The following is a 13310-nucleotide window of genomic DNA, read 5'->3' on the forward strand; positions in this document are numbered from 1 at the left end:
ACACATATATATATACACATGTATATATAAAAGACATCCCAATACAACAATACTGCATGCCTGATCATCATCAAAAACACCTCATTGTACAAAGCGGCTATTATTCTGCTACTAAGCTCTATTGAAACTGAGTGTCTGACTCATATAGGTCTTATGGCTCTCTGGCTTCATAGTCTCAACTAAAATGAGTCAGCTTGAACTCATGACCAACAACATTGGGAGGGTTCAACAAACATTGTCAAATGCAAAGGACAGATTCCATGAAGTTGTGAACCTGGCCCAATTGTATCTTAGATTTGCATGAACAAGTGGTAACTTTTTGTTTGAGGACATCCTTGTCTGCCACTCTGTCTCCTGAAGCAGGGACTTTGGCTCATGGTGCCTTCAGTTCAGAGGGTTTCCTTAAATGCCTGGGACTGGTTCACTGATGGTTCAGCTAAGTTGTCCAATGCTGTCTACTAGGGTTTGCTACCTCAGCACTGATAGATAGACTCAAAAATAAACATGGTTGCTTTGCTTAGTATGCATAACATAAGGCCATAATTATAGCTCTGGCCAGTACTCCCCTTGATGAACCTCGTTGTATTTTACTGACTGTTGGACAATTGCTAATAACCTGTTTGGTCTGTCACTCGGAAGATTATGGACTGACATATTCAAGTTTGGATGGCAAACTATGGAAGGAACTGTGGCAACTGACCAAATGCCTTGGGCTGCTTATGTATCTGCACCTTAGAGGCATTTTTAAGTGTTTACATGTCTTTAAAGAAAGACCTTATAGAAATCTTTTAAGAATATTTTAAAGACCCAGTCTTTTTTAAAAAAGATTTTTTTGTAAAGGAAGACCAGTAGATCATGTAGCTCTCAGATGACTTATTATTTATAAACCCCACAAACAATTATCCTTATGAATAGAGTCATTTAATTAGATATGGGTACAAAATTTATTTGACATTGGATGATGTGTTCACTGTCACTACCTTGCTCTGGGAGGGTGTTTAGGTCAGCCTCCACTTTCTATCCAGGGTTGTTCTGGATGACAGAAATGCTCTAAACCCTAGACTTCCTCCTTGCATGCCAAGGCCAAGTTGATGCAATTACTGATAACATCCTGTTATACCTGGATTAATACCTTAGGCCATGTACAAAGGTCAATATAGAAGCTTAAGGAGAAAGCCACTTAGCTTCTAAGGTATCTTGTAATAGTGTATGGGATTTATTTAACCAGATGGGTCTAGGAACCCTGAGAATATGGTTGATCTCAACGTTCCAAGTTGGATTCATTTTGCTGCTTGGAGCCCTGTTGATAATAGGCCTAATTATATGCTGTGAGATAGACGGAATGATCAAATCTCAGCGACTGTTAGTCACATTGATCAGAGTGGCCAAAGGAGTGTCATGCCCTTGGGAAAATTCACTACAAGCCAAAACAGTGGAGGAATGAGGGTGGATATCATGAGACAATTTCTCCTTGGATTTTTCACTTCTCTGAGTGTCTTGTGAGCAGCGGCACCTATGGCCTTTATTTCAGATTGTCTTTTCCATGATATTTGTATAGTGAACAAAGACTAGAGGGTAGACAAATAAATCTGAAAAATTTATTCCAAATTTGAAAAGTAAATAGGATCTCACTGTAAGGCAGTGGCGCACTTGCTTACCACTCATTATAAAAAATTTGGGTTTTCTAAGCTCAGAATTGTTAAGATTTTACGGTCAATGTTTCATTTTTAGACCATGTTCTCCTGGGAGTATCCTAGATTTGAACTTTATTTAAAAACCATTTCTTAATTTTAGACTTAATTTTAAGACTTTCAAAACCATCAAGACATCTAGTTTCTGTCTGTTTAATGGCCCTTTCATTTTCTCTCTTCTTTCACATCTTACTATAACCAGTGAGAAGAAATCAGGCAGCACCTTCACTACTTTGTTAGGAAATCCGTGTAGGTAGATCTATCACTTAGTTCACAAGGAACATTTTCTACTTTCTCACTAGAGAAGGTGATAATGTTACTAAGCTCTCTGTCACTATGTTAATAAGGACTCCCGCCTCCAGATTTCTGCTAATGGTGTAAGGCAATTTAGGCTCACTCTAATACACTCTTCAGAATGCTTCTAGCCTTTACCCACTGCCTGTTTCAAAACTCACTCCCGTGTTATTTTTGTATTTATTTTGGCAGTCTCCCCCTTCTATTGCTGCATAACAAATTGTCATCAAAACTTAGCAACTTAAAACAAGAAATATTTGTATGTTAAAGCATCTTTGGGTCAATTTACCTGGATGTCTCTGAGTCAGGATCTCTGTGGTCATCTAAACACTCCACTGGGAGAGCATCTGCTTCCAGGATTACTCACAACTGTTGGAAGGGCTCAGAAGATCCACTTCCAAGCCCCCTTATGTGACTGTTGGCCAGCGTCAGGTCCTTGCTGGCTTTTGGCCAGAAATGCTGGTTCCTTGTCATGTGGGACTCTCCATGCTCATAACATGGCGACTTGCTTCTCAATAGTGAGGGCTTAGAGAGCTAGCAAGAAAACAAAAGAGAAGCAACACACAGTCATTTTGTAAACTAATGTCAGAAGTGACATTTCATTACTTTTGTTGTATCTCCTTGTTCAAAGTCAGTCACTAGGCTGGGTGCTTGTAGCTCAGTTAGGATGCCGGCCACATCTCCAGGGCTGGTGGGTTTGAACTTGGCCCAGGCCTGCTAAACAAACAAAAAAAAAGAAATAGAAAAAAAAATAGCTAGGCATTGTAGCAGGCGCCTGTAGACCCAGCTACTAGGGCCGCTGAGGCAAGAGAATCACTTGAGCCCGAGATTGAGGTTGCTGTGAGCTGTGATGCCATAGCACTCTACCCAGAGCAACATAGTAAGACTCTGTCTCAAAAAAAAAAAGTCAATCACTAGGTCCAGCCCACACTCAGAGGAAAGGGATGAAACAGGGGCATGAATCTCCAGGAAGCAGGGAACATTTGCAGTCATTTTGGAGTCTACCCACCATTGCAGGAAATAAGAGTTCCTGATTCTGGAGTTTACTTTCTAAAAAGAAGGGGGAAAAACACCAGGAAGACTTTATTATAAACTCAAGTGCTAACTTATAAACAACTACAATTGCTAGAAAATTTTAAGAAGGAGAAGATGTGTTTGAGTTGTTGGAAAAGATTATATTGGCAAGATTTTATTGCTTAGAATATGAGAAAGAATAATTTGTCAGCATTATCACCAAGAAGAACTAAGAAGCTGAAAGCCTGAAGGCGGGGAACACATATCAGTAATCTACACATGGATTTTAGATGTTTCTTGATGTGGTGACTGGACAATCAGAATAGACTAAAAAAGAAAGATTATGGGCGGCACTTGTGGGTCGAAAGGGTAGGGTGCTGGTCCCATATACCAGTGGTGGTGGTGGGTTCAAACCCAGCCCTGGCCAAAAACTCAAAAAAAAAAAAAAAAAGAAAGAAAAGAAAAAGAAAGAAAGAAAAAGAAATAGAAAAAAGTTAGGAAACATTCTGAGAACAAATGATTGATACAAAATTTTGAATGAGTTGATGAATCAGGGGCAAAATGAATATATACAATGGGCCATGCATCATATTGGATATTTTGCAGATTTTATTTCTTTGAGTCCTCTGAATAGGAGATTGGTATCTTTGACACCATTTTTATAGAAGAGGAGACCACAAAAGATACAAGCACGATGCCTTGCCCACCATTGTGCAGCTACATCATTAAGTTTTTTGTTTGGGCGTCCTGGTCTTTCCAACCCTAGAGCCCATGTTTTTTTATGACCATATTTTGTGGTGTTGTTTTGAAGAAACAAGAAACGTTGAAGATAATCATAGTCATAAATGTAGTCAGTTAGTATATTTTAGTCACTATGATTAACTCTTTGAAGATAATTACCCCTATAAATTCCCACAACAGCCTCTGGAAGAAGGTGCTGTTATTCCCATTCTGTACATGAGCATATGACATTCAAGGAGACTAAGTGGACCGTCATTACAAAACTAGGACACACAGAAGTCACTGACAAAAAATGGAAAGAGAGATGCCTGTGCAGAGAAGGGGATGCTTTTACCAAAAGCCATCTGGATGGTCGGTGCAGATTTAGGAATTTAAAACAGTAAAGTGTTAGCTTGAGGTCTTTTTCTTCCAGAGAAGAAACAGCTCTCTTCTATTCTCTTACAGAACTGAGTCTGAAAATACATAGAACCAAATTCAAATCCAATAAACAAATTCCAACAAAAACTGCATAATTAAGGCTATTTTTATGATTAGCACCATTTAGTTTCCCTGAATTTACCAGAGCAAACATTGCTACAGCAAAAATTACTGCTGGTGGTTGAACCTAACAACAAGAGAAAATCCCCAGAAGGGTCATTTGGGCCCCAGCTGCAGCTGCGTTTCACTATATTTCATGCCGGAAAGCTGAGATTAACAGGAAAATCAGGCCCCGCCGTGCTGTGCAGATGTGGATACAACTGTTTGAATTTATTCAGCAAACATTTGTTTAGTGTCCGCTATATGCCAAGCAATGTCCTAGTCATGCCGGGATTGCAGGGATAAATTGTACCTGGCACTCTCTAGGAACTTTTGGACAAAAGAAGTTGATGGGAGAGGGCAGATATTAAAACATCTAAGTGTTACAAGTGATGCAAGGCATCCAGTAGGAATAAAAAGGAGTAGATTAGGAAAGGCTTTCTGGTAGCAGCATCACAAGACGTTCTAACATAGACAGATATTCATCTTGGATCGCTGGGTAGATGGAGGCCAGTAAGTGGGAGACCAGAAGCATAGAATTTTCCTTGGGCTTGGGTAGAAGCTGGTTCCTACTCCACAACTGGGAATATGAGAAAAGGAGCATGTTTAGAGAAGGGCAGAGTTTTACTTCAGAGATTCATGCACAAAAGTCTTCTAGGAACTTAGGAGACCCAAGCATAGCAAGGTTACAGGCATAGCTTGGAGAGGCTTACAGTATTGGTACCAGCAGTACTCACAACAGAAATCACTTGTTATGAGCACCTAGCATGTGCCAGACCTTTAGTTAAATACTCAAGCAGCATCTACCTTAAGGTCATGACAACCTTGTTAGCAAAGGAACTATTTTTGTCTTCACTCTATAGGTGAATTAAGCTAACTTTCTCATTAATAGTTACTCTCGGTTCCTTTTGTAAAACCTAGACGATATCTTCAGCTTTCGTGAGTGTTCCGGGCTCTAGTAAGTCTACATACTAAAGCACCCATGAGTCAAAAGTTGTATGCTTACCAAGAGGCAAAACCTGTTGGCTATACTTATTATTCTGATTGTGTTATTTAATAAAATATTAAGTGCTCTGATGTAATATGTATGTAAAGGGAGTTGTATCTATGTAAACTAGACATAATCCTTTGGGAAGTTGTAATAAAGACTGATAGCTCAAAAAAAATTAGGTGAGAGAGGGCGTAAAAGACCGGAGAAAACCATAAATATCTAGAGGAATGTTGTGCTCATTTTGCCTTGCAAGGATTTTTTTCCATCCATTGTAAAGGCACTACAATAATTTTATAGACTCTATGTTATGGTTGGCTTACGTAAGAGTGTATGAAACATCAAACTCAGAAGCCAACAGGAAGAATCAGCTCTGAGAGTAAAAGACAAATAAATTAATACTTCTGGGATTTACATAGCCATAAAATAGTGTTTGTGTGTGTTCGTTTTTCGAGGATTTTGCTCTATATTATAATTAACCCACCAACTATCGCTCCGCATCCTTTCAAAGGGAACTTCTGTGCACTTTCCCAAGGTGCACAGAAGAGAAAAGGACTAGAACTTTGGAGACCGGTAGACACAGGTGGAAATCTTCAAAGTAAATTGAACAATAATGTTCAAAGTTGTGGAAGGTGAAACTCAACAGATTATGCACCAGGGTTTTGGGTTGAGGAAACAGGAAAGAAATGTATTCCCAATTTTTTTTTTTTTTCTGCAAAGCTTTAGTTTCTATAGATTGGAAGCAACACAGCTTAGAAGAAAAAGCTTTGGGGTACATAAATGTAGCTTCAACAACTTAGCTAACTATTGGACCTTAGGTAAAGTTCCAAGTCTTGGTTTCCTGAAATTAAGATAAATAGTATGATACACCCATGTCACACAGTCCTTGAGGAATGCGCAGTGCTTGGCACACAGTAAGTTTCAGAGGGGTTGTTCTTCATCCCCTTTTATGGGGCTTTTAAAAAGTATATATTAATCAATAAAGTGGGTAAGGACATGAAAGGGAACACTTACTTTTTTGGTCATATTTTACTCTCAGAGCTGTTCTTGCCACATTTGAAGTGGATTTGTGAGTTAGGACAAAGAATTTCAGGAGTCTCTGGTTACTTGCAAGATTTGGCCAAAAATAGAAGAAAGAGTTGGATACCAATGGAAATACTTTGTTATAGCAAAGTTTTCTGGGATCCAGTCTAGTTTTGAGGTTTACAACATTCTCCTAACAAATTTCATGTCATTTATTTTACTTGCACTATACCCATAAAAATAATTTCTATTTCCTAAAAAAAGAAAGAAAGAAAGAAATCAGAAGGAGCAATTATTCTTAGTCCCCTAAGTATAACTTTTTCATTTCCAGATATTTATGAGATTCTGCAATTAGTGTATCCTGAAGCCTATTCAGGGTGGGACTGTGATGGTCATTAGGGAGAGTGAGAACATAGTATTTAAACACCCCATCCATAGCGTATAAGAAATAATAAGTAGAATCAAGACAGTAAAAGACATATTGGTCCTTGGGATGCTTATAAGGCTAGTTGGAGAGAAAACATTAGTAAGTGGGAAGATGAATGATAATAAGATGATAATAGTAGCCAGGTGACAAGTAATTTGGGTATTGTAAAAGAGAGGAGACTAATTCAACAAAAGAATCAAGAAGTATATTAACTTACATTTATGAAGACAACTTTGATAATTAAAGTACATATGGGTGACAAGGCCAGAACTGTAGTTAGAGGTAAGAATTACCTATGCTTTAAATTCTTAAATCCTGTTATTCACTGGAAGATTGTTAACGATGTGTGTGATAGAAGTCTGTCTTCCTAACAAGTGACAGTCATTCAGTTTCTTGATAAAATCTCCTCAGGAAGTTCTAGATGTTACCAAGTAAATGCAGTTAGCATTCTTGGATTTATTCTCTTAAAAATATTTGTTGAGATCCTGTTATGTAAGGCCCCATCCTTAGGCACAAATTTGTATCAACACCCTGACATATAGTGAACAAGCACTTGTTTTCAAGCTGGCAAAGGGAAATCAAATTGTTCATTTCATCTTGTATTTAAAATGTGCCACATGTAAAGGCTTAGTCAGACTTTAAATTTAGCTTGAGATTTTCTTGAGTCATTTGATTCTATTCATCAAATTGATTATATAGAACTGAATTTTATATACCTGTTTTAAGCCTCCCATACTAAAGGCTGGCTTCGCTATTAGTTGTAATTACAGTGTTAAAAACAAGTGCAGTTTTATACTTCTTCATGAAAACTTTCAAGACGGTCTCTTGAGATTGTTTATTTCCCAGCCTTGCTATATTCCTATTAATTAATATCCCTGGAACTTATCAGCAGTTTTGGAACTCTTTTTCTAGAATGGCCATCACAGCTGTTGTAGTACAAGGTCTGACAACTTAAGTTTGCGAACTCGTCTAGAAAAAGTGCTCTGAAGGGTAGACTAGGCGCTGGCGCTGGTGCACAGCTCCCCAAGGGGAGTACTTTGAATTCGGGTGACTGTAGTGATATTTGGCAATGAGGTACGTAGCACTTTTTTCTAGGATGAGTTTGTGAACTTAATCGTCGGACCTCGTAGTTCAGAAAATCACTGCTCTGCATGACATACTCTGAGCTTACTTCTATACACAAATGCCGCCAAAGTCAGCTCTGTGTAGGAAGCAGAGTGTAAGGGACACTGACGCCATGTGTGCTGTCCTCAGGTCAGCGGCCCCCAGATTTCCTATTAGAAGTTGTATGTACTTCCAGGCTCTGTACTTAAAGAAATGTGAAGAACTTGGAGCCAGAGTTGGAGGATAACCCCAAAGACAGTCACAGACAGTGCAATTCAGACCTGTGGAGGCAACTAGAACTATTTTATTGAAAAAGAGAAAATCTGAAGACAATTTAACAATGTTCTTGCAGACATTGAGAATTGTTACATTCAGGTTAATGACCAGATTTTCTTTATGTGCAAATATGGAAAAAAAAAAATAATAAAATAAAGGATTTCTACTTTAGTGAAAGTTTCAGCTTTAGCAAGAAGAAGGTAGTATAGAACCCAAAGGAAAAAACAGCAGCTACTGAGCCTATTTAATCAAGGGAATAGATCATTCAGTAAAGTGTTTATGAAAGTTTTTTTTTAAAAGCAATATGAATTCCTATCTGTGTTTTATGTGTTAAATAAAGGACTACCTGGAGGATCAGGCATGAATTAAATGAACTTTGTCTTTTTAACCATGTGAATCAGTGATTTATTTTTAAATTATATCATAAGGTATAGATTTCAAACAATTATTTTGAATTATAGTCTCATAGCCTGATGCTGCCAGGAGAGGAGCTACTTTCTAATAATGTTAAGGAAGTTAATGCGAAGAGGAACATTTATTCCAGAGGTCGTGAACTCAAGTACCTACAGAGACCTGCAGGTATTATAAAGGAGGGACACTAACCATGTAGAACAAAATGAAGTTAGGGAAGTTACGGCGTATTGGAAAGTGGACGACCCATCTACCAGGGTCAGCTGCTACTAACTCTGGCCAATTTTTATCATGTCACCAAGTGCCTATATTGTCAGGTCATTGGCTTTCTCAAGAAAGAACTTTCTGTGAAATCTTTTTGGTTCTCACGTTGACAAAATACAAGTACGGAAGCAGGCAAAATAATACGCATGTGCAGGCTGTGAGTTAGAAACCCTTGTTAATCCTTGAGCTCACTGGTTTACCACCCCAATTTTTAACAAACAAAACAAGACAGGAATGATTGAACTCTAAAGCTTAGGAGAATCTGCTAAACCTTTGTAAGGTTTAATTAAGGTTTCTTCCAACTTTACGAATCTCTGGACTCCCCTCTTCCTAAATCCCAGTATTGGGTGACTTATTCACACAAGAGGTGGGAATTTGAAGACATGGCTTATTTTCCTTAGCAACATAATTTTATTTAGTAAAAACATCTGATTCTCAGATCGAACATAAAACCCAACTCTTATTTCTATGCTAAAGACACTCCTGATGCTGTTAGATTTGTAGAAATGCACTGTGTATAGCATAGATTTGTCACTTTGGATCTTTGAACTAACATTTGTTTATAACATCAGCTGCATGAGGCATGCTTGACTTAAAAGCCTACTTACACTTTTACCATTTGGTGATATGTTTTATTTCTCTTTTATGAAATATTTTCAAATAACCCACCTCCACTTGGGGTAAGGACAGCTGGATTTCTGAAATCCCCTTCCTTTCAGACAGGAGAATATGCCACAGATGAAGATGAGGATGAGGTAGGACCTGTTCTTCATGGCAGTGACATGCCCATTGAAGTCTTTGAGCTGCCGGAGAATGAGGACATGTTTTCCCCATCACAACTGGACATAGCCAAGCTCAATCACAAGTTCAAAGAGGTATGATGCTGACCTGCAGAATATTGTTCATGCTTGTGCATTTCATTATTATGTATTTTTGTTTGAATGATACATTAAGAATAGTCGGTTTTAAATGATGGTATTTTAATAACAAATTGTCCTAAGTCTCATTGAATTTCAAAGTAGAATTTAAGTAGATCTCTTTCCATAATCGTTGATTTAAATGCTTATTTGTCAGAGTGGCAATTTACAACATATCTAATTTCAAGTTATAACTTAAATGTGCCGTTCTGTGGTAAGTTCAAGTTGTAATTTTTTCAGTTTTACAGAATTTTTGATACCTGATGATAAGCTTTCCTCTAAGGCAGTGATTTTCTAAAAAGCCTCTCTTTTCTTTCTTTTCCTGAAATAGACAGGTTCCTAATAAGCATCAGATGGCTTACTCAAAGGGTGTAATTGAAGAGAGTATAATGTACGGACTTTGAACAGAGTTAATAGAGCTAACGAGGGTGGTGAAGTGCACAGGGATTGGCAGCAGCAGGAAGCTGTTACCATCTTTTGGCTTAATAGCTAAAGAGCGAGAGAGAGCTGCCCATTCTGCTCCTTCTGAAGGAGGGCTGTTCAATATCCACAGCCTTATAAGGTGCAGCCACTGCTAACAGCTGTATCCTGGAGGCAAGGGTAGTAAATACCTCAAACCTGCTTTCCTTCCCTTGCTAATGCTTCTCTCAGCCCAAACCCAAGCCAGGGAGTTGGGGGATGCAGTCTCAGAGTCCGAGGAGGTCAGGTCCCCTAGGCCAGGTGCATCAGACAAGGGCCAAGGGTAGCTCCTGCATGGTTGGGTGCATATAACTACACAAACTCTTCCTCCACATTGCCACTTAGAACCCCAACATGTAAAACAAAAACAGTAATGAGTGTTTTCCCAAGTGGTTTATTCTTCATTGTTTTGGGAGATTAACCTCCAGTGTTGAAGACAAATATGTCGTTATTTACAACGTCCTCATTTCTAATAAAGACTTTCTAAATTAACTGGTAGCTTCAAACCCAAGAGCAAGGCAGAAAAAGAGAAGTCCTGTAGGAAGTGGGTGAGTGGAAGAAAGAGGTATAATCTAGGCACCTGTTTCTCTGCACCTCTGGTTTGTTTGAAGAATGTCGGTTATCTAGAAGAGTGGATAGACAACTTGTTCTTTAAAAAATCTCCCTTGAATGTGTTCTCTGAACCAAACTGTAATGAATACCGGGGGCAGTGAGTTAAGGTAGTATGCCCTGGCAAAAGCCTGTAATAAAGCTTTCATATTGTCCAGGGAGTATGGCCCCTAGTCTTTGGTAGATAATTGAGCTGGAAGAAGAGTCTATATTCTTTCATAGAAACTAAAGAGTTTAAAAAGTAGGAATAACACATGGAAGGCTATATCCTCCAATTTCTGAATTGAGGCAAGGATTCAAAGCTCCATAAATACTATTTTAAGTGTGAACCATTATATAGACAACTGTGTGATCTAGACCAGGGGTTGGCAAACTATGAAACATTGTCAAAATCTCCAGCCTATGTCTTGTAAATAAAGTTTGATTCAAGCACAACCATGCCCATCTCTGTATTGCTTGTAGCTGATTTCATGCTATAACAGTAAAGTTGAGTAGTTGCAACAGAGACTGTAGGACCTGCAAATTCTAAATTATTTGCTGGTAGGCCCTTCATAGAAAACTGTACTGATCCTAGTGTACACGGCTGCATGATCTGGACCCATTCTATGGAACAATGGCTGGCGTATTTTTAACCTGACTAACTGAATGTGTAGCTTTATTTTAATTTTATTTTTTAAGAATTGGAAGTTTTTCCCCATCTCAAGAGCAGGCAATGATCACATCATTCTACTTGTAATTCTTTTATCCTCATTTGTTTTATATTTAACGCAAATGTATTCATTTCTTTAGGAGATGGCCGCACTATCAACTGTGTTTCTTTATGGCATTTGTATCTTGTACACTGTCATTATCACAGTCTCAAATTGCTTTATGTGATAATTATGCATGTCTAATGACTGTACAGCACTGGGTATTTTTTACAGGATTATGCACAAAGCCTGGGGTGAGTGTGGAGGGTCAATGGTGTATTGGAGCAGGGATCCTCAAACTTTTTAAACAGGGGACCCGTTCACTGTCTCTCAGACCGTTGGAGGGCCAAACTGCGGGCCCCGGGACGAGTTGGCTGCTAAGCAGGACAGGCAGCGACGACAAAAACACCTGGTGGGCCGGATAAATGTCCTCAGCGGGCCACATGTGGCCCACAGGTCGTAGTTTGAGGACACCTGTATTGGAGTCTTTATGAAGTTTCATATTACAAGGTCCTTTTATTACTTTATCTTAAATAAAAACATGGGTTATAATATTTGGGCAAAGCACGTCAGACTGACATCTCAATCAGTCCTGCTTTGGCTTATCATGTGTCTTCCTACTAGACTCTGAGCTCCTACATTTTTGCTCATTGTCATAGCCTCATCTTTGCACAGTTTTTGGTGTATACTTGGTAGTTAAATATTTAGAGAATGAATGGTATCACTCACGGACTGGCATTTGTGGAGTAAAATAAGACAAGCCCACGTTTAATTTTTCAAATGGTTCATGGGTTGGCTAGCATTTTTATTCGATGCTTATTTATCCATTTCTCTCTGCTTGGAAGGCCAACATTATCTGTACGGTTTGTGCCTTTCCAGTCTACACTGTTTTGGCCTTTATATTCTGTTCTGTTTTCTCATTTCTCTTCAGTGCAGTACAATCAGAATATACGCTAACATTGATAGGACAGATCAGTTCCATCTAACTTTTCTTCAAAAATTCTTTTACTTTTCAACTTACTCAGGAAAACATTTGAATCACTTTATTAATTCCTTGGAAAAATTCTCTTCTGCATTTGTATTGTCATTATATTTAACTAGTAAATTAATTTGCAGAGCGCTATCATTTTATGACATTGAATCTTTTAATTTGAGTTCATAGAATATATCTGTTTAATCTAAATATTTTTTCTGATCCTTTCTAAAATTTTATAGTAACTTCTATTAGTTACATAAATGTCCAGCTACAGTATCAGAAAATGTGACTAGAATGGGTTAATCAAAAGCTGACACAAAGATTGTATTAGCTTCGATATAATTTAGGACATTTTCCCTGTTTTCCTATTTTCAGAAATGGCTTTTGTCAGAGACTTAATGATTTGCGTAAGATAGAAATTTCTTTTCCTTAAAGTTTATTATTACTTAGTTAAAACCATCTGTGTATTTGTGCAGGATGATTTTAAGTATCTTTTATAATAGCTGTAATTCTATCAAGTTTTCAATTTTGCGGGGATAATTTTGGTACTTTTTATGTTTAAAGAAATTTATATATTTCCTCTATGCTTTGTATTTATCAACTTAGAGTTTTGTAAATAATTTTCAAAGTATCAAAGTATTTTATATCTGTAATTAGTTACCCTTCCTTTTTAAATTTGAATTTTTTTTTACTTTTTTACTCAGTTGTTTTTTCCTATAATTGTATCTGTCATATTAGTCTAATTTTCTAATTGTTTCTTCTTAAATTAATAAAAAAAACCCAGTATCTTTATTTTTCTTCATTTATTCTTTTTTGATGTTGATCAGTTTCAGTTAGTATACTTATAACTCTTACATTCTGATAAGTACAATATTTCTGAATGCTGCTTTACCTACATGTTAATGATTTTT

The 13310-nt window shown here is 37.7% G+C and overlaps 1 protein-coding gene across 1 annotated transcript in view; it reads left to right on the top strand.

The window, feature by feature from the left end:
• The window catches only part of PPP1R9A (protein phosphatase 1 regulatory subunit 9A), a 300931-nt gene that overhangs the window by 223614 nt on the left and 64007 nt on the right, over nucleotides 1–13310 (top strand). Inside the window, exon 7 of the mRNA XM_012811566.2 lies at nucleotides 9469–9624. Within this exon, the coding sequence (XP_012667020.1) occupies nucleotides 9469–9624 (156 nt within the window). The remainder of the gene's footprint in view (nucleotides 1–9468; nucleotides 9625–13310) is intronic.

Source organism: Otolemur garnettii, unplaced genomic scaffold (genome assembly GCF_000181295.1).
Source record: "Otolemur garnettii isolate 467f Iridium unplaced genomic scaffold, OtoGar3 scaffold00005, whole genome shotgun sequence".
Lineage (NCBI taxonomy): Eukaryota > Metazoa > Chordata > Mammalia > Primates > Galagidae > Otolemur > Otolemur garnettii.